Source organism: Actinia tenebrosa, unplaced genomic scaffold, assembly GCF_029948245.1.
Source record: "Actinia tenebrosa isolate PJP-AT-01 unplaced genomic scaffold, QUT_ActTen_1.0 PGA_scaffold4__44_contigs__length_22323623, whole genome shotgun sequence".
Taxonomy (NCBI): Eukaryota; Metazoa; Cnidaria; class Anthozoa; order Actiniaria; family Actiniidae; genus Actinia; species Actinia tenebrosa.
The window spans coordinates 3776495-3802083 of NW_028292581.1; the positions used below are offsets into that span (position 1 = coordinate 3776495).

At 40.0% G+C, this 25589-nt stretch overlaps 1 protein-coding gene across 3 annotated transcripts in view; it reads left to right on the forward strand.

The window, feature by feature from the left end:
- LOC116299814 (discoidin domain-containing receptor 2) overlaps nucleotides 1-25438 on the forward strand; it is a 31535-nt gene extending 6097 nt beyond the window's left edge. For 2 of the 3 annotated variants that reach the window (XM_089036606.1, XM_089036607.1), the window contains 10 exons: nucleotides 2986-3045; nucleotides 11385-11485; nucleotides 18698-18947; nucleotides 19313-19415; nucleotides 19601-19748; nucleotides 20154-20494; nucleotides 21016-21214; nucleotides 21840-21950; nucleotides 22470-22856; nucleotides 23276-25438. In XM_089036606.1, coding sequence (XP_088892732.1) covers nucleotides 11404-11485; nucleotides 18698-18947; nucleotides 19313-19415; nucleotides 19601-19748; nucleotides 20154-20494; nucleotides 21016-21214; nucleotides 21840-21950; nucleotides 22470-22856; nucleotides 23276-23397 — 1743 coding nt within the window. In that variant the 5' untranslated portion in view covers nucleotides 2986-3045; nucleotides 11385-11403 and the 3' untranslated portion in view covers nucleotides 23398-25438. Of the gene's footprint in view, nucleotides 1-2985; nucleotides 3046-3344; nucleotides 3638-11384; nucleotides 11486-18697; nucleotides 18948-19312; nucleotides 19416-19600; nucleotides 19749-20153; nucleotides 20495-21015; nucleotides 21215-21839; nucleotides 21951-22469; nucleotides 22857-23275 lie in introns of those variants that run through there. The other variant, XM_089036605.1, reaches the window with a different exon arrangement.
- Nucleotides 25439-25589: the final 151 nt, after the last annotated feature.

Genomic DNA, 25589 nt, shown 5'->3' on the forward strand with positions numbered 1-25589 from the left:
AACTAAACTAAATATACTTGTCTAGATCTAGGTCTTGCTTTCACCGCGACGCTGTCTGTGTTTTGGTTCCTGGTTTGGTAAAACGAACCCAAACATTAATTGATCGACCGTCTCGTACTCCTGTCTCGATATGCCTTCCCCTCTGGCTTCACATTGACGCTCACGTTTTCTTTTGTCACTTTTGCGCCGGCTGCGGTTATTTATGAAATTTGATTCTCGTTTTGGAATATTTCCATCACTTTTAACGGTGTGCTGTATTTTGTCATCTTTTCTTAACAAACAGTAAAAGGGGCTCGCGAAGGAACGTGATCTCGTAGGCTCCAAGCCGCGAGGAACAAGCTGCATGTTAGGTTTTTAAATTCAATAAGATTTCTATTAATAAGTGCATAGTGTTCCAAAATTAGCATCCTTGGTGTGCAGTAGAACTTTAAAAGCGCAAAAGTCTTTACATGATATTATATGAGAGGTCAAACGACATCCACATTGATATAGGGTTTAAGGCCCTCTATAGAGATTACCCACACCTCTTGGCTCATTCTGACAAACATAATACTATCAAATATACGTGTCTACATACAAAATTACTGATTTTTATTACCAAACGTATTTGATAATGTCCATACCAACCAAATAAAAAGTCTTAGATTGAAACCTAAACCTGAACTAAAGTGGAAATCATAATTTCTATGCATTTTTTTGTGGGGAGGGGGAGGGGGCTGGAAGGACAACAAGATAATTTGCAAAGGACGTTGCGTATACTTATTTTTTGCTTTAAAATTGCTATACAAGAGGCCTCTCTAGCCTGGACGTAAGGTTTTCTATTCAGACCATGTTTCATTCCATTGAGTATCATTTCTTTCATTACTGGTACTGCTTTACGACTCCAAGGCCTCTCTAGCCTGAGCCTCACGTTTTCCATTCAGACCATGTTTCATTCCATTGAGTATCATTTCTTTTATTACTGGTAATGCTTTACGACTCCAAGGTCTCTAGCCTGACGCCATGGTTTTTATTCAGGCCATGTTTCATTCCATTGAGTATCATTTCTTTCATTTCTGGTAATGCCTTACGACTCCAAGGCCTCTCTAGACTAGGCCTCACGGTTTCCATTTAGGCAATGTTTCATTCCATTGAGTATCATTTCTTTTATTACTGGTACTGCTTTACGACTCCAAGGTCTCTAGCCTGAGCCTCACGTTTTCCATGCAGACCATATGTCATTCAGACAAATGAATATGGATGAAACAAAAATTGCTGTCAGCTCAGTGGACTGACTATCCACAATCAATAAACAGGTCCATTCCCAAGACACTTGAGAAACACGACACCCACGTTTAAAAAAGAGGACGTAACAGGTATAGATCAAGTATATGTAATACAAAACAAATGTGAAGGAACATACTAGATAGGAATGACTGCACGTCCCAGAAGCTCCAGTATAATATCTTGTGACACTTCAGTGAAAAACTTAGCCCTGGCTGGGGTCAGGGGGAGCCAGTCCTTTGCTTCAGTGCAGATCGTAAGGCTCTAGATTTCACATTTACTTTATTTTGAAGCTAAGTTGCGCAAACTCTGTTATCAACATTGAACTCATCTGCGTAGCACCTCTTAAATCTTATTTCGAGTGCATAAAACTTCCCGTGATCTTAATCCAATATGTTGACAACTCAGCCTATTCATTCCAGGCTCGTTAAATTCTGTGTAAATCACTTACCCGAACTGGTAATTTACGATTTTAATTACTTTATAAACCTCTCAAAAGTCAAATGGAATAAATCTGTGTAGCCTGATATTACTGATTTACGGACGAATTCACTATCATTTGTCTCAGTCGTCCTATTTCGCGCAATATGATAATGCGGTAGTCCTAATTTTGTAGTAACACCGGTCAAACTGGAAATCCGGTCCATGTCTAGTGATGGATGCTGTACTGGACTCTATATAACACTAGTATGACATGCTTCAGTCATTGACGCATCTTTTCGATTTCCTGTTTATGAGGTGCATAGTTTGACCTCACTTTGGACTTTCCACAAAATATACAAACAATCACTATGGCGTTTGATAAGTCAATAGGAAATCGCTTGATCCTCGTACAATTCGGAATCCATAGGTACGAGTGATGTTTTGAAATTTCTCAAAGACTTTTAAAAACTTTTAAACGAATTGTACGAGAAGATCGTGCGATTTTTTGTTTATAATACACTAAACAAAATGATCAACTTAATTGGGACTCTACAGAGTACAATTTGGAATTTAATTGAACTCCTCTTGTCCAATCAGAAACGAGTAATCTTGTTGAGTGTATTATAATACGATAAATCTGAAGGAAAACCTGTACTGTGGATCTACGCCAAAAGTTGAAAATCGTTTTTGTTTGCTATTCTATACTTGTTTTGAAGGGAACTTCTACACTATTTAGTCGGCGACTCGATCAGCCAATGCTAGCTTGACCTGAATAGACGTCACGACACATTATTTGGCTTTAATCCTCTTTTTATCTTACTAAACATAAAACAAGAAGAAAAAAAACGAAGAGCGGTACAACAGCAAATGCTCATCTTATTACAAGTGGGGGAAATTTGACCATGCATTCTACCATGCATTCCACCTCATTTTTTTTACCATGCATTCTACCTCATTTTACCAGTAATTCCACCTCATTTTCCAATGCGTTCTATCTCATTTTACCATGCATTCTACCTCGTTTTACCATGCATTCTACCTCATTTTTCCATACATTCCACTTTGTTTTACAGTAATTCCACCTCATTTTCCAATACCTTCCACCTCATTTTCCAATGCCTTCCACCTCATTTTACCATGTATTCCACGTCATTTTACCATGCTTTGGACATTTTCACAAGGAACTGTTAACCTATATCAGACCTACAAGATGACTTAATAAATATCGTGCATCCCAAATATCATCCAACAACTGGTACGTCTTGATAATTGCAATGTTATGTTTGTCATTCTCTTTAGACACGAGTGTATCCATACAAGTGCTAAAGTCGTGTTCCATGTCAGTGATCGAGGTACAAGGTACGCAAATATAGCATAATTTTGACTCAGCTTCCGTTACTTGTGATATAGTAAATTTGAACCTCTGATCGATGACCCGTGCCACAGTGAGTTGAGAGCAGATCTCAATTGTCGTCATAAATGAATGAATAAAGATCGAATGATTAAGTCACTGAAAACAGGCTAAAACCAGTAAGTCCGGCCTGCAACTTAAGTAGATGGCTCAATCTGATTGGCTGTCGTTAGAGAATGCGCTGATTTCCATTCGTAGTTCAAGGTTATCACATGTCTAGTGACTTGTTACGTGTGATGACATGCTGACAACACCAGCTTGAAGTGACATCAAATCGACTTGTTGCCAGGAATGCCTTCAACCGCAAGAATTCCATCTCTTGATTAGTCGGATCGGAACTCGTTAAGTCACGAGGTTTTATTAGCATCATTAGCCAGCTTCAATTCCCCAAACAAAACAAAGTAGCCAGCGTTTACGCAGCGATATCTACACGCTCCAGGGCTGGAAAAACCTCTTAGTAAGAATTCCATCTAGTATTTCTCGTCAATCTATTGCGAGCTTCGCATCGGCGGCAAGGATCTTCTGCACGACGTAGAGAAGGTGAGCAGGGTAACATTCATACGCATTACAATCGTAATTGTCTAAGAGTTAGTGTTTCTTCCTTGATCGGAACACATACCGACCGCCCTTTCCACTAGTTGAGGGTGTGGTGTACCGCCGAAACAGACTAGACATGTCTGAATATTGTCGCAAATCTACCTTTATTACTGTTGGGGGTGTCTTTTTACCCAGACGAGTATTAAGATACTCTACTAAATGTGTGGATAACTTGAGAGTCATTTTTGATTCAGCGACCACCGTTAAGCACTGGTCTGCTCGTATTGTTATGTTTAGGGCTTTGGCTCTGCATGCGCGTTCATATTCTCATTATTCGTACAAGATCCGTCAGAACTAGTATTCTCATCTATTTACATGTCTCATCAAGTTGAGTCACTCTTACTCATTTAGTGGTCAGAACTAGTATTCTCACCTATTTACATGTCTTATCAAGTTGAGTCACTTTTATTCATTCAGTGGTCAATTTTGACAGCGAAACACCCTTCGTTTCAAGGCTGATGTGAACATAGATTCCATACTGATAGAACCATTCAGTAGTAGCCAAAAATTATGAACCGCGTTATTAGAGAATGTTTTTTCATTGAGTGTTTTCTATCTTACCCGCGTTGTGTTACTGTAATGTTTTTTCAATAGATTAGGATTCAAGATAGAAAAGCTAACATGATAGACATTGCCCATGCTAGTAAACTCGAACGCAATACGGCAGGCCTAGCCTTAGAGCAAAGCGAGTGCTTTGTTGTTCGCCTGTAGTATATTTCGGATCCTATATTTCCAGTGACTGACACAAGATAATCTAGATAAGTTTGACAAAATTGATTCTGTTTCAAAGTATTTTACCTAAGATAAACAATGAGGCTAAAAAGTCAAGTCCAACCTATCTTGGCAACCTTCCTTTTTGCAAAAAAAGCCGGCCAATTTCACAAAATGGTTTTTGTATGCTTGGAACTAACGACTGGAACACTTTACTGACAAACAAGAGCAAAAAAACTAAGATAACTAGAAGATTTAAGTTTTGTATACTGACATAACGTCAATGGAACACGCCTTGTTTCGAGAGTTTATTCTTTTCAAACTCACAGTTTATTCTTTTATTATTTTACTTTATTTTTTAGTCATTTTCAAAATACAAATACCAAGTATTCCATCATTCCTGTCAGGCTTATGTTTTTTCATTGTGCGTCATTCAAACTACAAAGTTGGAAAACGTCCAGTTTGGACCTCCGCGTGATGCCAAAACGTCTTCCCAAATGAGCTTTTAAAAAAACTATGTAGATTTTAATCTGCAGATACAAAACGAGGGCATTCACAGTGCTCTTTAGATCAACCTCGATCGTTCCAAAAAAAATCTGTTTTGAGAAAGCTAGTAACGTTTTGTACACGGTAAATAAGCGGTACTCATTAAATGTACTTGTAAAATATCCCTCTGATTGCTAAAAGGAATGACGGCATTATGCCAACTATGTGAAGATATTCCCTCTAGTTTTAATTTACCTCGTCGTACTTGGCTTTCGACAGGAAATGACCTTGTGTTCAATGTCAATCTTCAGAGTAATTTTACCGTAACTTATAGAAAAAGTGGCGCTGCGTCAGTTTCCCGGTTCTTTAATCTCTCCATGATCCCCTGGTTTTGTTACCGGGCTTGTGGTCAGGCTCGAGCTCTAGGGGAACATTGGATACTTAAATCAAGTTAGCAGCTTAGCATAAAGAACTAAAATCTAAGTTTTCATGGCAGTTTGCTTTGTAAGAAAGAATTTTTTTATTAAAGTAAAATGTGTACGTTTGAAAAACATGTTACGATAGTAAAAAGTACTTTAGGAAAAATCCCTAAAAATTACAAGACTTTTTGTATGTTGGAGTTAATAAAACAGATCTCAACAATCCATTACAAAACTCTCTAGTTTTAATTTCCAATATCTTTTGGAGTTTTGCTACTTTTTCATTAAGAAGCATAGACAACTGTAAATACTTGGATTCATTGCAGATTAACTTTAATACTTGACTTTAAAATCCTCATAGAAGTGAATAATGCGACAGGTAGCCCACTACGGGAGTAGGAGGAATAAATCGTACATTGTCAAGACAAGATATAACTACCTAAAAACTAGTGTGAGCTGCGTCGGTGTTTCTAATGAAACAGTAATGATGAAAAGGTAAATTATACACCGTGAAAAAGTGAAAAAACTTACTGACGTTTCGGACGCTAGTCCTTCGTCGGAGTAAAAGAGAAAGAAGTGGTAGAAAGGAGTGTATATATGATAGAATAAGACAAAAGAAACCAATGAGAGCAAGGTAGGCAAGGAAACAAAAACAAACAATCAAAAGACAAAAGAAAAGGTTAGTTGAAAATAAAGCGTTCATTAATTGGTCAAGGGAGTTCTTCCCTCTAACAAAGAACCTGGTACTTTTCGCTGTTCTCGTAAACGTTGTTATACTTGTCCTCACATAGTCTCTCACACTTCTGTTGTCGGTCCTAAATCAATTGTTAAAATCACTGACCATTTTGTTTGTACCACTTCTAATGTTGTATATTGTATTAAATGTACCCGCTGTAATCTTTTGTATGTGGGCGAGACTGGCCGCCGTCTTGGTGATCGCATTTGCAATCATCTTTATGATATTCGCAATAACGATCCCACCAAACCAGTTTCCCGCCATTTTAATCTAGCTAACCATTCTCTTTCTGACTTCATTGTTTTCGGTCTTTCTTTGCTTAACGGCAACAATGATTGTCGCAAGACCAAAGAAATGCGGCTTATTCACCTATTGGGCACTCTTAGTCCCAACGGGATTAATGAACGCTTTATTTTCAACTAACCTTTTCTTTTGTCTTTTGATTGTTTGTTTTTGTTTCCTTGCCTACCTTGCTCTCATTGGTTTCTTTTGTCTTATTCTATCATATATACACTCCTTTCTACCACTTCTTTCTCTTTTACTCCGACGAAGGACTAGCGTCCGAAACGTCAGTAAGTTTTTTCACTTTTTCACGGTGTATAATTTACCTTTTCATCATTACCATTGTCAAGACAGTGAAGTACAAAAGTCAGTATGTATAACGTACGTTGATGTATCACAGCGGTGAACCGGGTAAAGTTGATAGCAAAGCCATTGTAAAATCCGCTTGAGCTCAACAATACTAATAATGCGTTAGTTCCTTTAAGCTTTTCTTCTCGTCCGTTCAACGCAATTCCTGTTTAATTCTCATCCGGATGGAAAAAGTCCGCAAAGATCACGAAACTCAAGTTACTGTTGGATCGTAAATGCTATATTTAACGATCTATGTAGACAAAATGGAGTTCATAGACTATTAGAGTGATAGTATCAAGAGGAGGGGGTTAGTACCACCATTAATTACCACCGGGAAATGGTGCATGAAATCTTCGAGGGGTTTGTCAGTGTCGGAGTTTGCCAGTGTTGCTGATAGACTCGATAAGGATGCTTCAAATTTCTGCGTCGATTTGTCTCTCACTTTGAAATTATTTGCAATGAAAATTGTCATACAAATATTCGGTCGAAGCTCTAGATTTTCCAACCTACTAACCACCTTTACCTCTCGTTATTTCCTATAATAACTATTCATAATTTCAGTTGTAATATCTGACACCGCGAACCTAAAAAAAACCCAGATTTTTTGATATAACAATATCAACTAGTATTTTCTGATATTTTTAATTAAAGTTGTCATCCACTAGCCCCCTTACATGCATTTTAACTAATTAGTGTCAATACGCGAAGCTCGTGCAGATGGGATAGGTAAAAGAAGGTCAAGTCCTGACACCACTTGTCGGTATCTTCCACACTTAACAAAATCGCTTATTCTTTTTCCAATCTGTGCAAAGAATCGATAAAGTTTAATTTTGTACAAAAATATTTTGTTTTATTCACGAAAATGTCACGTACAGACATCACTATTGTATGACTGTTGTTTTCATTCAAACTCGGACGGCTTGATATATAGACTTGCCAGGCTCAAGTTGACCTCTCTTCTCTCACTAGGACTAACTATGTTCGAGCAGACTTTGAAAAAAAAAGAGAAGGATGAGTAGAAAGGAAAACAATGACAAAATGTCAAAAAAATTAGCTTCCACAGGAAGCCCAGTAAATGACAGTAGCTATGAGATAAGTATTGGTCACCCTGTGTTGTATAATCAACCAGATCCTGTTGAATACTTTGGCCTCGTTTGTGAAGTTCAACACTCTTGTTGATGTAAAGTGACCAATATCAGCTTAAGGATGAAGAAGTTTTAACATGTAATGTAATCACACAAAAACTGTTCCTTAGGAGGCGATGATAGCATGAAAATCTCTTCGAAATAGGGGGAGGGGGGGACGATACAAAGTGATGGATTCTTGGAAGGGGTAAATTAACAAAATGTTAAATTTTCAAACCACAAACTAATCTAGCCCACCGCAGTACCTCGACCTACCAGGAGCCCACTAGGAGCCTACAAAAAATGAATAAATGTACAGCGAGTGAGAATTTTGCCCATTTGAAGGAAGACTACCTGTTGTTGCACCCCAGCTAGACATATATAATTAATTTCTGAGTACATCGATAATATAGATACAAGAGGTAAACCTGGCGGTGGTGTGCCGTTCTTTACCTCTCCTGTCAAAGAATTTCAATTACGTGTTTGTACGTGATACCGCGGTGAATGCCGGCACGTACTTTTAAGTGCCAGTTCATATTTTATACTAGACATCTTGCATCGGTTTAAATATATATATATAAGATAATTATGGGAGGTTCTTATATAGCGCATTTATACGTCGTCTCAATGCACTTTACATAATGTTTTTCACCCCTCAAATTTTGTCTTCTTTCTTTCTTTCTTTTTCTTTTTCTTTTTTTTTTTTTTTTTTCCTAATAGAAGCGCAACTTCAGGCGATTTATTTTAGAGAAAAAGTGAAAAGGTTAGACGCCGTAAATACCAACACGTATCCATTGTAGGTAAATAGGAAATGGCTAAAACAGTGTAAAACATAAGTCCAGATCATATCAATATTCCACTTTTGGACTACAATACTGTATACTGTATTACTCTTTTTCTTTAAGAGGATGGATCTTCCGATGTTAGTGCATTAGAAATATGCTTATCGTATTCGTTCCGCACTGCGCAAACGGAACTTCAATGCGCAAGCGGATAAATCAGAGGCCAATATGATTTTGCGCTATAGATGTTATAAACAGGGAACAATAAAATAAAGTTCAATGTAAAGCATCCTGAACGAAAAGCGGAAGAAGCGAAGCAGGGTGATAAGAAAACTGCATCCTGTGATAGATAGATTGCGGTTTCGGAAATCCAACAGATTAATATACGTATCCTGGGTATAATTTGGATCAGCTGATTGTCGTGGCTAATAACAACTGCAAGTCGCCGGAAACCATAAAGTACTCTCCTTACTGCAATAGCAGTAGCAACAAAAACCGGTTAGAAACCCTGCTATTCGTTGTTAAAATATCCTGAACTTGACCTTTGAGAAACAGGAACATTAGGTAAATTGGGGTAGAGGGAAAGAATCTGCAGGCTTCATAAACGATTTGTCGTAGGTTACATAGAATCATTGTAGAGTATTACCTATATCCTAGGTTAAGGAAAAAAATTGGTCGAGTAGGCATTGCCTGGGACTGTTTTAGGGGATGAAATAGACGCCATCTTTGGAATTAAAGCAGTCCCACAATGCACTGCAATCAGCCAACTCGACCCACGCTAACCATGCAAGTGATACTGGCTTATCTTGAGACTTTTAGGAGACAACCCCCTGAATGAACTGCTCGCAATAGTTATTTATAATTTTTTATGTAGTTATATAAATAGAAATACCACTTGGACGAGGACTATCAGATCTAATTTGCGATGGGAAGGAAAAAGGTTCTTGAGTGATAATAAGATGTTTGATTAATCCTGGACACTGGCCAGGAAGTGTCAGTAGCGGAATAGAGCCCATTTGTAGAACATTCTGGAATAGCTTCTGTAGTAATTTATAGTTCAAGGTGAGATTTGATGTCAAGAGACGAGGTTTGGTAACACGGTAATTACGCGTTGATGGAAAAATAATAAAAAATGACTGATTGGTTTGGATGTAAAGACAAAGGATTCGTAAATCCCACTTAGTAAATCCCACCAATTAGTACTATTTAATGTTCACGGTTTTAGTGCGTGCACTCTATCTTCGAGAAAAATTTAACTAACACAATTATACAAATCATAGCGCAAAGTTTTCTAGATCAACAGTCTACTGAGGCATACTGAACTTACTCATTTGTGCAATTTCTTACTACGGCTCGGGCTTTCGTCACTTTCTGCTTGCTTTATTACTGAACGGAGCACGGAAAAAGCTGAGTTTTATTCGTTAAATACAGTGGAGGCTACGGTAGAGCACACTATTTTTTTCAGCCTTCGTGTAAAATATACACAATAATAATCAAAGCTCACTCAAGGCCCATTTTAGCGTAATGGCACTAAAGCCAGACATTTAAAGCTCAGTAAGGTCAGTTTTGGTTTGGAGCCAGAGAAAGGGCCTTTCTACCTTCCAAGGTTCCCATTTATTTCTATGTTCATCAGGTTCCTCGACGCCTTGACCACATATATAATAGAGATAATAGTGTATTTTAAAAGCCTTGTTTGTTTCCAAGTTTTGGTTAACCGCAAAGGTTATGTCCCGGCCGAGCATAAAGTGTGACGCCCGGAAAGCACGAGAATCGATTTGCTTTGCCGGTCGTTTGCCTTGGTGCATCAGCCGGAATCACTGAACCGTTATCTTTCGGTAAATCGTACTTCTTTTTCCTTTATTTCATCCAAAACCATGTTCAATAAGGCGTAAGCATAAAACAACGAAACGTTCTCTGGCAAAAAATGAATACTGCGAAATGCCTTGGCATATTTATCCATAACTCATAATTACATGTTCCTACATGTGACACGGAAAACTGCCTCTGAGTATCTCAGGGTTCTCTGGTTCTCCTCCCCTCCTCCCTCAGTAAAAATCAAATTCTAGATTCCAATGTGAGCATGGAACGAGGTCCACACTCAAGTTTGTTAGCCACTGGATATTTTAATAGTGCTACCCTCGTAAAACAAGAACGAGAGCTTCCTTTTATAACGTTCGAGAAGAACAGCGAATTGTAAAGAAAATTTCAAGAAATGATATCACTGATTTTTGTATTAAAATTTCCAATTTGTTTTCTTTAGGCGATTAAGTTGCGGTCGTAACAACAAAGCCGTGCACATTGCCGTGCAATACTAATACCAATACCCCGCGCGCAGTATTTTTTTCGTTGATACCCCTTCAACTAAATCCCTACCTGTGGGTAAAAAAAAACATTAAAAAAAGATTGAAATCGTCGTCAGAAGGGAGTTCTTTTATTTTGACCCCCAGATATGAAATTATCGCAAGGGGTCTATAAACGATGTAATAATGAACCCTCCCTTAGCGACTTAGCTGATAATCTTTTGCGCATGAAGTTGATGCACAACTGTAATTGTTCTAGAACGAGCAATGAAACATTATTGTGCGCAAGCTGCACGATTTGTTGTTGGTCCATCGCGAGGAAAACTAGCATGAATTTTCATTTTACTCGTATCGTCTGACTGTACCTGAACTTCCGTGCCAAGATTATCAGTCTTAGTTTATAAAGAAGGCTTTCGCGGCAGCAATGTCAGTAAAAGGTTAAACAGACAGATCTCAAGTCTTATGTCATGTTTTTTTGTTTTTTGTTTTTACTTTATAGTTCAAGTGCATCAGAGAAAATGACGTTCATTTATCAAAATTTTATGTTGATGATATTTCTTGTCATGGCCAGCCTTGTTTCAGGGAATCAAACAATTACACGTAAGTATCTTTTTTCTCCTTTATCAATAGTATTTATCCATTATACTCTTTCACTAATTTCACTCATCTTCATTGACGACGAAAGTTTTTAGAGATGTAATTTATTTTTCGTCAAGATAATTTTTCAGGCCACCAAATGAAAAAAATAACGTTGCTAGTACGCGCTTGATAACAGTGAAAAATAATTTATGAGCTTTATATTTTTATTCCAATGGCTGGAATGTTTTTATTTTTCGCTGGCCATTTTTCGCAGGTTTCATGACACCTCAGTTTTGCAGTGGTAACATTAATGCGGTATATGTAGTGATAGTAATAGGATTTAAATGATACTACGTGCGTGTTTGATGAAATAGTATGAACTTTGTCGTTCGGTTCGATAACCAATCTCAGTTTACATTAGATGTAATAGGACGTATGCATGATGGCGTCATTTGTCTCCCACTACCAAGATGCTTCACAGATTTTCTTTCTTATTTACATTTGTATTCCCTCAAGAGAATAGTAAGACAATTGGTGCTAATTAACTGAACAAAAGAAAGCGTGCAAGGGAGTCTGGTAGTAGAGGTCAACGACGCCATCGTGCAAACGTCCTATTCAAGGGATTTATCCCACCATATCGTTTGTTTTTTGGGGGTTTTTTTGGTTGATTGTTTGTTTGTTTTTTGTTTTATCTTCACAACTTTTTCGTCCTTTTATCTATTTTCACTAGTGACGCTGCAAGCATAATCATAATGAAAAGGCGCAGATAGTTCAGTTACAGAGGTCAACCGAGTGTTTTGTTATATCCAAATATAAATATCAATCTCCACTTGCAATTGACCCTTCTCAAGATTATTTTGGATGCGAGGCTAACATGAAAATACACAAGAAATGTCATGACTTTCATCGAGTAAACAGCTTTTTTTGTATTTTCCTGTTAGCTACTCGTCCATGATAATTTTGAGAGGAATGAATCGCGTATGTCATCGTCTTTTTACTTGTATAACCAGTGGAAACCAGGCTTTAAAATACGAGATTTAATTCACTGTATTCATCAATTAACGATTTTGTCTGACACATGTCAGTGGCTAAAGGTTAAGCCGACAATCACATGATATTTCCTTTGACAACCAGCCAATCGAAATACCAATGCCTGCTTCCGTTAAAAACTCTGCTTTATTAACCCTCTAGTTTTCTTTACTGTATAGATTGTAATAGTACCTTGGGCGTGTCCAATGGTTCTATTCCTGATTCACAACTGATCATGAGTGCATCCTCCACCAGTGACCCTTGTCCACTAACCCTCTAGTTTTCTTTGCTGCGTAGATTGTAATAGTACCTTGGGCGTGTCCAATGGTTCTTTTCCTGATTCACAACTGATCATGAGTGCGTCCTCTATCAGTGACCCTTGTCCCCTAACCCTCTAGTTTTCTTTACTGTATAGATTGTAATAGTACCTTGGGCATGTCCAATGGTTCTTTTCCTGATTCACAACTGATCATGAGTGCGTCCTCTATCAGTGACCCTTGTCCCCTAACCCTCTAGTTTTGTTTACTGTATAGATTGTAATAGTACCTTGGGCGTGTCCAATGGTTCTTTTCCTGATTCACAACTGATCATGAGTGCGTCCTCTATCAGTGACCCTTGTCCCCTAACCCTCTAGTTTTGTTTACTGTATAGATTGTAATAGTACCTTGGGCGTGTCCAATGGTTCTTTTCCTGATTCACAACTGATCATGAGTGCATCCTCCACCAGTGACCCTTGTCCCCTAACCCTCTAGTTTTCCTTGCTGCGTAGATTGTAATAGTACCTTGGGCGTGTCCAATGGTTCTTTTCCTGATTCACAACTGATCATGAGTGCGTCCTCTATCAGTGACCCTTGTCCCCTAACCCTCTAGTTTTGTTTACTGTATAGATTGTAATAGTACCTTGGGCATGTCCAATGGTTCTTTTCCTGATTCACAACTGATCATGAGTGCGTCCTCCACCAGTGACCCTTGTCCACTAACCCTCTAGTTTTCTTTACTGTATAGATTGTAATAGTACCTTGGGCGTGTCCAATGGTTCTTTTCCTGATTCACAACTGATCATGAGTGCGTCCTCCACCAGTGACCCTTGTCCCCTAACCCTCTAGTTTTCTTTACTGTATAGATTGTAATAGTCCCTTGGGCGTGTCCAATGGTTCTATTCCTGATTCACAACTGCGTGCATCCTCCACCAGTGACCCTTGTCCCCTAACCCTCTAGTTTTCTTTGCTGCGTAGATTGTAATAGTACCTTGGGCGTGTCCAATGGTTCTATTCCTGATTCACAACTGCGTGCATCCTCCACCAGTGACCCTTGGGCATGTCCAATGGTTTTATTCCTGATTCACAACTGCGTGCATCCTCCACCAGTGACCCTTGTCCCCTAACCCTCTAGTTTTCTTTGCTGCGTAGATTGTAATAGTCCCTTGGGCGTGTCCAATGGTTCTTTTCCTGATTCACAACTGATCATGAGTACGTCCTCTATCAGTGACCCTTGTCCACTAACCCTCTAGTTTTCTTTGCTGCGTAGATTGTAATAGTCCCTTGGGCATGTCCAATGGTTCTATTCCTGATTCACAACTGCGTGCATCCTCCACCAGTGACCCTTGTCCCCTAACCCTCTAGTTTTCTTTACTGTATAGATTGTAATAGTACCTTGGGCGTGTCCAATGGTTCTTTTCCTGATTCACAACTGATCATGAGTGCGTCCTCTATCAGTGACCCTTGTCCCCTAACCCTCTAGTTTTCTTTACTGTATAGATTGTAATAGTACCTTGGGCGTGTCCAATGGTTCTTTTCCTGCTTCACAACTGATCATGAGTGCGTCCTCTATCAGTGACCCTTGTCCCCTAACCCTCTAGTTTTCTTTACTGTATAGATTGTAATAGTACCTTGGGCATGTCCAATGGTTCTTTTCCTGATTCACAACTGATCATGAGTGCGTCCTCCACCAGTGACCCTTGTCCACTAACCCTCTAGTTTTCTTTACTGTATAGATTGTAATAGTACCTTGGGCGTGTCCAATGGTTCTTTTCCTGATTCACAACTGATCATGAGTGCGTCCTCCACCAGTGACCCTTGTCCCCTAACCCTCTAGTTTTCTTTACTGTATAGATTGTAATAGTCCCTTGGGCGTGTCCAATGGTTCTATTCCTGATTCACAACTGCGTGCATCCTCCACCAGTGACCCTTGTCCCCTAACCCTCTAGTTTTCTTTGCTGCTTAGATTGTAATAGTACCTTGGGCGTGTCCTATGGTTCTATTCCTGATTCACAACTGCGTGCATCCTCCACCACTGACCCTTGGGCATGTCCAATGGTTTTATTCCTGATTCACAACTGCGTGCATCCTCCACCAGTGACCCTTGTCCCCTAACCCTCTAGTTTTCTTTGCTGGGTAGATTGTAATAGTCCCTTGGGCGTGTCCAATGGTTCTTTTCCTGATTCACAACTGATCATGAGTACGTCCTCTATCAGTGACCCTTGTCCCCTAACCCTCTAGTTTTGTTTACTGTATAGATTGTAATAGTACCTTGGGCGTGTCCAATGGTTCTTTTCCTGATTCACAACTGATCATGAGTGTGTCCTCTATCAGTGACCCTTGTCCCCTAACCCTCTAGTTTTCTTTACTGTATAGATTGTAATAGTCCCTTGGGCGTGTCCAATGGTTCTTTTCCTGATTCACAACTGATCATGAGTGCGTCCTCTATCAGTGACCCTTGTCCCCTAACCCTCTAGTTTTCTTTACTGTATAGATTGTAATAGTCCCTTGGGCGTGTCCAATGGTTCTTTTCCTGATTCACAACTGATCATGAGTGCGTCCTCTATCAGTGACCCTTGTCCCCTAACCCTCTAGTTTTGTTTACTGTATAGATTGTAATAGTCCCTTGGGCGTGTCCAATGGTTCTTTTCCTGATTCACAACTGATCATGAGTGCGTCCTCTATCAGTGACCGTTGTCCCCTAACCCTCTAGTTTTCTTTACTGTATAGATTGTAATAGTACCTTGGGCGTGTCCAATGGTTCTTTTCCTGATTCACAACTGATCATGAGTGCGTCCTCTATCAGTGACCCTTGTCCCCTAACCCTCTAGTTTTGTTTACTGTATAGATTGTAATAGTACCTTGGGCGTGTCCAATGGTTCTTTTCCTGATTCACAACTGATCATGAGTGCGTCCTCTATCAGTGACCCTTGTCCCCTAACCCTCTAGTTTTCTTTGCTGCGTAGATTGTAATAGTCCCTTGGGCATGTCCAATGGTTCTTTTCCTGATTCACAACTGATCATGAGTGCGTCCTCCACCAGTGACCCTTGTCCACTAACCCTCTAGTTTTCTTTGCTGCGTAGATTGTAATAGTCCCTTGGGCGTGTCCAATGGTTCTTTTCCTGATTCACAACTGATCATGAGTGCGTCCTCCACCAGTGACCCTTGTCCCCTAACCCTCTAGTTTTCTTTGCTGCGTAGATTGTAATAGTACCTTGGGCATGTCCAATGGTTCTTTTCCTGATTCACAACTGATCATGAGTGCGTCCTCTCTCAGTGACCCTTGTCCCCTACCCCTCTAGTTTTCTTTACTGTATAGATTGTAATAGTCCCTTGGGCGTGTCCAATGGTTCTTTTCCTGATTCACAACTGATCATGAGTGCGTCCTCTATCAGTGACCCTTGTCCCCTAACCCTCTAGTTTTCTTTACTGTATAGATTGTAATAGTCCCTTGGGCGTGTCCAATGGTTCTTTTCCTGATTCACAACTGATCATGAGTGCGTCCTCTATCAGTGCCCTTGTCCCCTAACCCTCTAGTTTTCTTTACTGTATAGATTGTAATAGTACCTTGGGCGTGTCCAATGGTTCTTTTCCTGATTCACAACTGATCATGAGTGCGTCCTCTATCAGTGACCCTTGTCCCCTAACCCTCTAGTTTTCTTTACTGTATAGATTGTAATAGTACCTTGGGCGTGTCCAATGGTTCTTTTCCTGATTCACAACTGATCATGAGTGCGTCCTCTATCAGTGACCCTTGTCCCCTAACCCTCTAGTTTTCTTTGCTGCGTAGATTGTAATAGTCCCTTGGGCGTGTCCAATGGTTCTTTTCCTGATTCACAACTGATCATGAGTGCGTCCTCTATCAGTGACCCTTGTCCCCTAACCCTCTAGTTTTGTTTACTGTATAGATTGTAATAGTACCTTGGGCATGTCCAATGGTTCTTTTCCTGATTCACAACTGATCATGAGTGCGTCCTCTATCAGTGACCCTTGTCCCCTAACCCTCTAGTTTTGTTTACTGTATAGATTGTAATAGTACCTTGGGCATGTCCAATGGTTCTTTTCCTGATTCACAACTGATCATGAGTGCGTCCTCTATCAGTGACCCTTGTCCCCTAACCCTCTAGTTTTCTTTGCTGCGTAGATTGTAATAGTCCCTTGGGCATGTCCAATGGTTCTTTTCCTGATTCACAACTGATCATGAGTGCGTCCTCCACCAGTGACCCTTGTTCACTAACCCTCTAGTTTTCTTTGCTGCGTAGATTGTAATAGTCCCTTGGGCATGTCCAATGGTTCTATTCCTGATTCACAACTGCGTGCATCCTCCACCAGTGACCCTTGTCCCCTAACCCTCTAGTTTTCTTTACTGTATAGATTGTAATAGTACCTTGGGCGTGTCCAATGGTTCTTTTCCTGATTCACAACTGATCATGAGTGCGTCCTCTATCAGTGACCCTTGTCCCCTAACCCTCTAGTTTTCTTTACTGTATAGATTGTAATAGTCCCTTGGGCGTGTCCAATGGTTCTTTTCCTGATTCACAACTGATCATGAGTGCGTCCTCCACCAGTGACCCTTGTCCACTAACCCTCTAGTTTTCTTTACTGTATAGATTGTAATAGTACCTTGGGCGTGTCCAATGGTTCTTTTCCTGATTCACAACTGATCATGAGTGCGTCCTCCACCAGTGACCCTTGTCCCCTAACCCTCTAGTTTTCTTTACTGTATAGATTGTAATAGTCCCTTGGGCGTGTCCAATGGTTCTATTCCTGATTCACAACTGCGTGCATCCTCCACCAGTGACCCTTGTCCCCTAACCCTCTAGTTTTCTTTGCTGCGTAGATTGTAATAGTACCTTGGGCGTGTCCAATGGTTCTATTCCTGATTCACAACTGCGTGCATCCTCCACCACTGACCCTTGGGCATGTCCAATGGTTTTATTCCTGATTCACAACTGCGTGCATCCTCCACCAGTGACCCTTGTCCCCTAACCCTCTAGTTTTCTTTGCTGCGTAGATTGTAATAGTACCTTGGGCGTGTCCAATGGTTCTTTTCCTGATTCACAACTGATCATGAGTGCGTCCTCTATCAGTGACCCTTGTCCCCTAACCCTCTAGTTTTGTTTACTGTATAGATTGTAATAGTACCTTGGGCGTGTCCAATGGTTCTTTTCCTGATTCACAACTGATCATGAGTGCGTCCTCTATCAGTGACCCTTGTCCCCTAACCCTCTAGTTTTGTTTACTGTATAGATTGTAATAGTACCTTGGGCGTGTCCAATGGTTCTTTTCCTGATTCACAACTGATCATGAGTGCGTCCTCTATCAGTGACCCTTGTCCCCTAACCCTCTAGTTTTGTTTACTGTATAGATTGTAATAGTCCCTTGGGCGTGTCCAATGGTTCTTTTCCTGATTCACAACTGATCATGAGTGCATCCTCCACCAGTGACCCTTGTCCCCTAACCCTCTAGTTTTCTTTACTGTATAGATTGTAATAGTCCCTTGGGCATGTCCAATGGTTCTATTCCTGATTCACAACTGCGTGCATCCTCCACCAGTGACCCTTGTCCCCTAACCCTCTAGTTTTCTTTGCTGCGTAGATTGTAATAGTCCCTTGGGCATGTCCAATGGTTCTATTCCTGATTCACAACTGCGTGCATCCTCCACCAGTGACCCTTGTCCCCTAACCCTCTAGTTTTCTTTGCTGCGTAGATTGTAATAGTCCCTTGGGCATGTCCAATGGTTCTTTTCCTGATTCACAACTGATCATGAGTGCGTCCTCCACCAGTGACCCTTGTCCCCTAACCCTCTAGTTTTCTTTACTGTATAGATTGTAATAGTACCTTGGGCATGTCCAATGGTTCTTTTCCTGATTCACAACTGATCATGAGTGCGTCCTCTATCAGTGACCCTTGTCCACTAACCTTCTAGTTTTCTTTGCTGCGTAGATTGTAATAGTCCCTTGGGCGTGTCCAATGGTTCTATTCCTGATTCACAACTGAGTGCATCCTCCACCAGTGACTCAAAGCTCAATGGCCCTCATCAAGGTCGATTGACTAGGAAAGTTACAAGTACAGGCTGGTGTTCGGCAGAAGGCAAGATTATGAAGGAATATCTTGAGGTAGATCTCGGCCGAGACATGAGAATATCAGGCTTCGCTTCTCAAGGGATCCAAGTCTGGAATAGGACTACAAAAGGGTACGTATTATCCTATAACATTGGACAACCTTCCCTTTTTCTTGTGGTGTTAATGTTGCTGTTGCCTGTTGCTGCAAATAATGATGATGATGGTTTGTATCTATACATATTTGCCGCAGTTATTGTTTTGACTGTTATGACGCCTCTATTGATGCAATACTTTGGTCGTTTTCCCATTTTAGACTTCATGTCGTTCCCTAAAGATTGATTGCCATTCTTTGTTCTACTTATATCAACGTTTAGTTTGTCTTTTCCTATGCAACCATTAAACGAAGAAATCATACGAAGAGGGCGCTATGGAGAACGTAAACATGGATATATATATATATATATATTCAATCTATTGTTTATTATATCTTTCTCAGCTATGATGCCTATCACGTTACCAAGTTCTACATATCTTACAAGAGAAGCTATGATGAGGAGTGGAGATGGAGACAATATAGAGAAAATGAAGTGACTGTCACGGTAAACAAGATAATCGATTCATTTTTTGGAATAACTGAGAAAACAGTGAACATTCTCTATTGCACTGCTTCATTATTGCTGTATCAATAAGCTTAATAAATCTCATTCCGCATTACTGGCAGCATTCAGTAAAGGACAAGCGCTGTCCTCCAAACTTAATGTTATCCTATCCCTCTGTTTTCCAGTTATTTGAAAGTAACCAAACAGAAGTCAAGAGACACACTCTGCTAACACCACACATAGCTAGATATGTCAGGTTTGTTGTGTTGGAGGGATCTGGAAACAGAGCCTGCTTCAAGGTCGAGTTGTATGGTTGTCCGTGGACTAATCAAGGTGAGCCATTTCAATGTTACGGTATGTCATAAGTGGACAAGCGCTCTTTTATTAGTACGTAAAATACATTTTAATATATACTGAGTTATATAGTAGCCGAAAAGAGCTACTGTTAACGAGAATGCACTGCACAGCGGTATATTCACGCGTACTGCAGGCGCTGCGCAACACATGCTTGACGATTGGTGGGCGGGTGACGTCCACTCTTGATGTCGTTGAAGTAAATGTACACCAAGTAAGGAGTGATGGTACTTATTATACCTATTATGCTAATGTATTGCGAATATATTGAATAGACTATAAGACCAGAAAAACACATGATAACCGTCGTGCATATTGTATTTTAAAGTGCTGTTATTGTATATTATAGTTATTTTACAATTATTTTATTGCTTGTGATTTCAGATGGTCTATTGTCTTACCGTATGTCCCAGGGTACCGGTCGGTCTAACGGTCCAGGTCTTGGAGACCTGAGAGATGTTGGTTATGATGGGCGTAGACTTTCCTACGGCACTAAAAGAGGTGTACTATCCAATGGCCTTGGTCAGTTAGTAGACGGTCTACTAGGGGTTAACGCCCCTTGGAATGATACTGTCAATCCTGCTTGGATCTCCTGGATTGGATGGCGTGACCGTGTCGCGGAACATCCCACCATCACCTTTAAGTTCTCTTCTGAAAGAAAGTTTTCAAAGATACGTTTTCACGTGTTGAATCAACCAGGAGCTGAAAAACTGCTTTTTGGAAAGGTGAGTCGGTGAAGAAGTAGAAGTAATTGAGGAATTCATTGCACGGCACGGTTACAGCAGACAGAACAACACATAACACGCGCTGAATACTGCGCATCCAAGTAGGACGATGTGTAGAACGTACTGAGGTTTTTCATATGACGTGACGATTGTATTGTTCCTGCCATCCAACATGGCTGCCATCACGTGGTGGTGCAAAATCTCAGTAAGAAAGGGAGTTGCGCTTATATATATATAAATATATATATACACACCGACTTGCAAGAACGTTGTCATACGAAAATAGAACATTAGTGATTTAGTGGAATAGGAATTATATCAAAAAACAAAAGATCACTGAAGCTGAACTTTTTCTTTTGTCTTTTAATGTATTCCTTTCTCACTAAATCACTAATGTTCTAATATCGTATGTCAATCATACTAGTTTGAAATATATTCATCATTGAGCGCGGAACCAATAAAACACGTGTACTTGACGCGTACATGAGTTCGTAATCTACCATGTCATTAACCATTTACAGGTAGTTATTTCATTCAGCTCTGACGGAGAGTATTATTCCTGGAAAATCGTGTTCGAGCCAAGTCTCGAGAAAAGAAAAATGAAAAACATGGCCTTCTTCCTCGACGTGGACCTCGAACACAACGAGGGAAAGTACATCACTTGTGAATTCAAATATCATGGGTGGTGGGTGTTGCTCAGTGAGGTAGAGTTCTTGTCAGGTCAGTATATACTATTCTTATCTTTTTATTGACCTTCTAAAGATCTATAGTATGATCTTGGAGAAAAATACTCAAGAGTTTTGGACGCATGCCTAAAATCCTGCACTAAAATTGCATAGTCTAATTATAATCTTCCTCTTGTCCCGCCCCAAGAACGCTGCTCCTAAATACCACCATCGTTAGTTTTGAAGGGAGAGGGTGTTTTTATTAAATTCAAAGAGTAGTAAAAATATAACATAAAATGGCGATACCAACTCCATGTTATCTAATGCGGCGTTGTTTGTACCCATGCATGACCAGTATGCACCTTGATTTGTCAAACTCAGAAAAGGCCTATAGCTTTAAAAGTACCCCACACGGAGGGCTATTATGTCAACTACAGGGCCGGTATCAGTCAATATATTTCATCCTCGTTAAATGAAATGATATATATATTATAAGCCATCCTTGACCTTGGCATAGTTACATATTCATCAAGTGCTGAAAAGATGACATTCGTTGTGATTACGCAGAGGGAGACGTTATAGTAGTTCGATCGTGTGGTTTTTAAGCACCGAAGTTTGCACGTTGACCAAAACCAGCCATATAAGATAGGATGGACTCAATATGTCTTTTATTTCAACAGTTCCAATTAATGGTCCATCGAACATAAGCAATTTAGATATTGATGACAATAAGAAGAAAAACTACACACAGCCACCTCTTATACCTACTGATATTGTATGGGATGTCAAAGGTAAACAATACTGAAGAAATAGAAAACGCGCGCGCGCTTAGTGCAGTCATAAAGCACGCGGGGGTTGGAAAAATACGAGAAAAATGTTAGGGGAAGCACGACAAGTAGCGGAGTACTTCTCGACAGTTCTCAAGTGTTCTGCCTATCCCCAAGTACTTTATAATTCCACACAGCACAGCAAGCAAGTTTTTGCGCGCGCGTGCTGTGTGCTCTGTGTGCTGTGCGCGAGATTTAGGTCAGTTATTTTATAGAAGTATTTATTATATAAATAATAATAATAATAGATATTAATACACATTTTAATTTCTATTTTATGTTCTTCTCTTTTTTTCCATTTCATCACAAGTAGTTTGAACCCCATGCCTTATTTTTCGTTCTGCTTACTTTTCCTTCTCTTCTCTTCTCTTCTCTTCTCTTCTCTTCTCTTCTCTTCTCTTCTCTTCTCTTCTCTTCTCTTCTCTTCTCTTCTCTTCTCTCGTTGTCCTCAGTTATCTATATTTCTCTGTTTATCTTCTTCAGAATCAGGTAAACCAAATAAAGGCTTCAATGGAGACGCCATTTTGTATGCTTCCATCGCAGCAGGAATAGTGGGTGCTATTCTTTTGATATCTGGTATTATCCTTTGTCTTCGACGAAAATGCAAAAGACAACACCACAGCGCTACGTCTGAACCTCTTCGGATTCTGAATCCTCTGAAAAAGAATTCGCTCAATCGAAATAATGATCGAGGTGCGCGCGCAGCGAAGCAAAAGCTGAAGGAAATAGAGATGGAAGAACATGAGAGCGAGATAGATGAATACAGCAAAGATATAAAAATGAAAATGGAAGATGAGGAAGACGATGAGGAGATATTTTGTAAACTCAACAACTGGAAGTCAAACTACGGTCACTCATTGTTTAAAGATGGTAAGTCGATGTACACTTGATTTCCGCATTATACTGGCAATGACAGCGCTAACGCGACCGTAAAATTTTAGCTTTCAATTCATGTCTTTCCTTGTTTAACTGAGAAATTACAAAACCCTCGCGCGTGTTGTGTGCAGTTACTCTTAACACGCGCGTCAAGATTGGCAAAACACGAGAGAAGTGTTTGAAGAAGCACGAGGAATGACGAAACAGAAAGTGTGGGCACATGTTGTCCATTCTCATACAGCACGACTATTTATAACAGTTATTTTATTATTAAAGATAACCTTCTAGCTCAAACAACCGTCACGAGATTCTTTCTTTCATTTTGATCGCGTTCCGGTTGCCGTGCGTCGAACTAGTTCGTTACAATGAAGTGCTTTTTACTGACTTTACTATCATCCACCTTCTTTCTTTAGGCTACCAAGGAGAAACATCAGCCAATCTTAGACCTGAATCACGTGAGATTACTCTAGAAGAAGAGAAAGCAGAAGTACTAGCAGAGATGCGCAGACTGTCTGATAGCTCAGACCAACTGTAACTATGCATCTCACATATTAGAACTGCTGGGCTACCTGTGGTGCTACTACATTTTTCTAATGCAAAGCAAATATGAAAAAAATTAACAGCTGATCATTATGCTTGCTTACCGACTGCAAACTGAGAAGAAAGATCTCTACAATTACGAAGATTATTATCCTTGGCTAGATCAAGGGACTACACTACCATGGATCTCTCGTATCCGGTCTGACTCACTGATCAAGGGATTTGTATTATTTTATTGTAGAGAAAATGAAGCTTCTGTTTTAAAGCCGCAGCAAGTACCTTCATATCTTAGTATCACTATGATTCTTGTTTATTATTCGAAATCAGTGTAAGTGGTTATTCTGTATCTGTTTTAACAGATATCGTATTTAGAAGTGTGACAATTTGGAGACTTGCAGATCCAAGTCAAACCAATCACAGTCTAATACTATGGGCTGAAAAAGATGTCAGCGGTTGTAGGCTCCTCTGACATGCTTATGCTAATAGTTCGACCAATTCCTATACTTGATCGATCGTTTATTTCCGTCACTGCTGCTTTGGATTTAGAGAGGGTTTTTGACGCTTGCGTGTCATATGTATCGTTCTATTAATCAGGTCAGTAGTATTAGTCTATAACAGTCCAACCATGCTATTTTTGTTGAAACTATTTCATATTCTCGTAGCATCTTATTGATGGTTGCTCTGATATAATGTTTCATCCTAGAATTTCTACACAATTTTTTCACCCAAGCAAACCGTCTTTCGAAACAATTTGGGCATCATAAGTGGCAGTGAGTTGGTTTCAGGTTCTAAGAAATTCATCGTGCGCGCAACTTTCTTGGGTTGCAAGTATTCGTTCTATAACCACATCGTGCGCATGAAACTTTTTGGCGGCCTCCAATGAAGAATGTTTTGCGCGCGGAACTGTAAGACGCGCAACATTTGCCATACAATTGGCAACGTTACAGTCGGTTCCACCACAAAGTATACTCGTGATGATCGTGGTTTATGACGTCATAGAGTGGTTTTAATTTGTAGTGTAACATATGTTAGTCTAATCATACTAATGGTCTATCGTAAATGCCGCGCTCTTATTGGCTAATGGTTTATTTGTTTGAAGCATGGGTGGCGTAGCGGTGAGAGTGCTCGCCTCTCACCAATGCGACCCGGGTTCGAGTCCCGACGAGCTCGGTGTTGTATGTGAATTGAGTTGTTTATTGGTTCTCTCCTGTGCTTCGAGGGTTTTCCGGGTTCTCCGGTTTTCCTCCCTTCGCAAGAACCAACTACTAAATTCTAGTCCGATCCTAGGAGATATTCACGATAAGGCTAACCTCAATATCTCCTTTCGCACTCACTGATGCGAATGAAATTAGTGTGTTTTAGTGATACACAACTAGTGTGAAAAAAACCTTTTTTTGCATCAAAATAATGGCGAATAAATCGCGTGTCCAACCTAATTTAAATTTTTTTGTTTCCATTTTTTTTTACCATTCTCAAATGGTACGTGTCAGAAGTTCTTAGAACTGGTTCAGGCCCGCGATTCTCCAGTTCTAAGGAATGACGCGTTCCATTTTAGAACTGGTCACTCCGACCGATCGGTTCGAATAGAAAGCACCCTTAGACTAAAACAATTAGACCTTACGCCCGAATGGTCTACGAGTCAATAGCCCATTCGGGCGGGCTGCTGGTCTAATTATTAAATACCGTATTTACTCAAATAGACGCCGCCCCCGAATAGACGCCGCCCTCAAATAAACGCCGCTCCTGGGACTAAAAATAGTAATAGACGCCGCCCCCGAATACACGCCGCAGCTGGATCACGCCGCGGAGTCTATTCGAGTAAACACGGTAGTAGACAATGATTCTCTTGTCTTTACACACTAACTAATAGTTTCTGTTAGTTTATGGGGGGAGGGGGAGGGTTTAAGCCATTTCCAAACTTTCTAATATGTGTCTCCCTAGAGTCGTACTTGGCTTTTGGTCCAAGATAGAAAGTGCTGTTTATTTCAGTGTGTTAAATATGTATATATAACAATTCATTAAAGCAATTTACCGCTTGTTTTCCAATGCTTACAGCGAAGTGACCTTCAATGAAGCTGTAAGCAGCTATTTATTAATGAGTAGAAGTTGTTTTGCTTGGTAGGCTGCAGCTTTGTGAATAACTATAATTTGAAATAAATTTGATTATTTCACGTCTAGTATTTGATT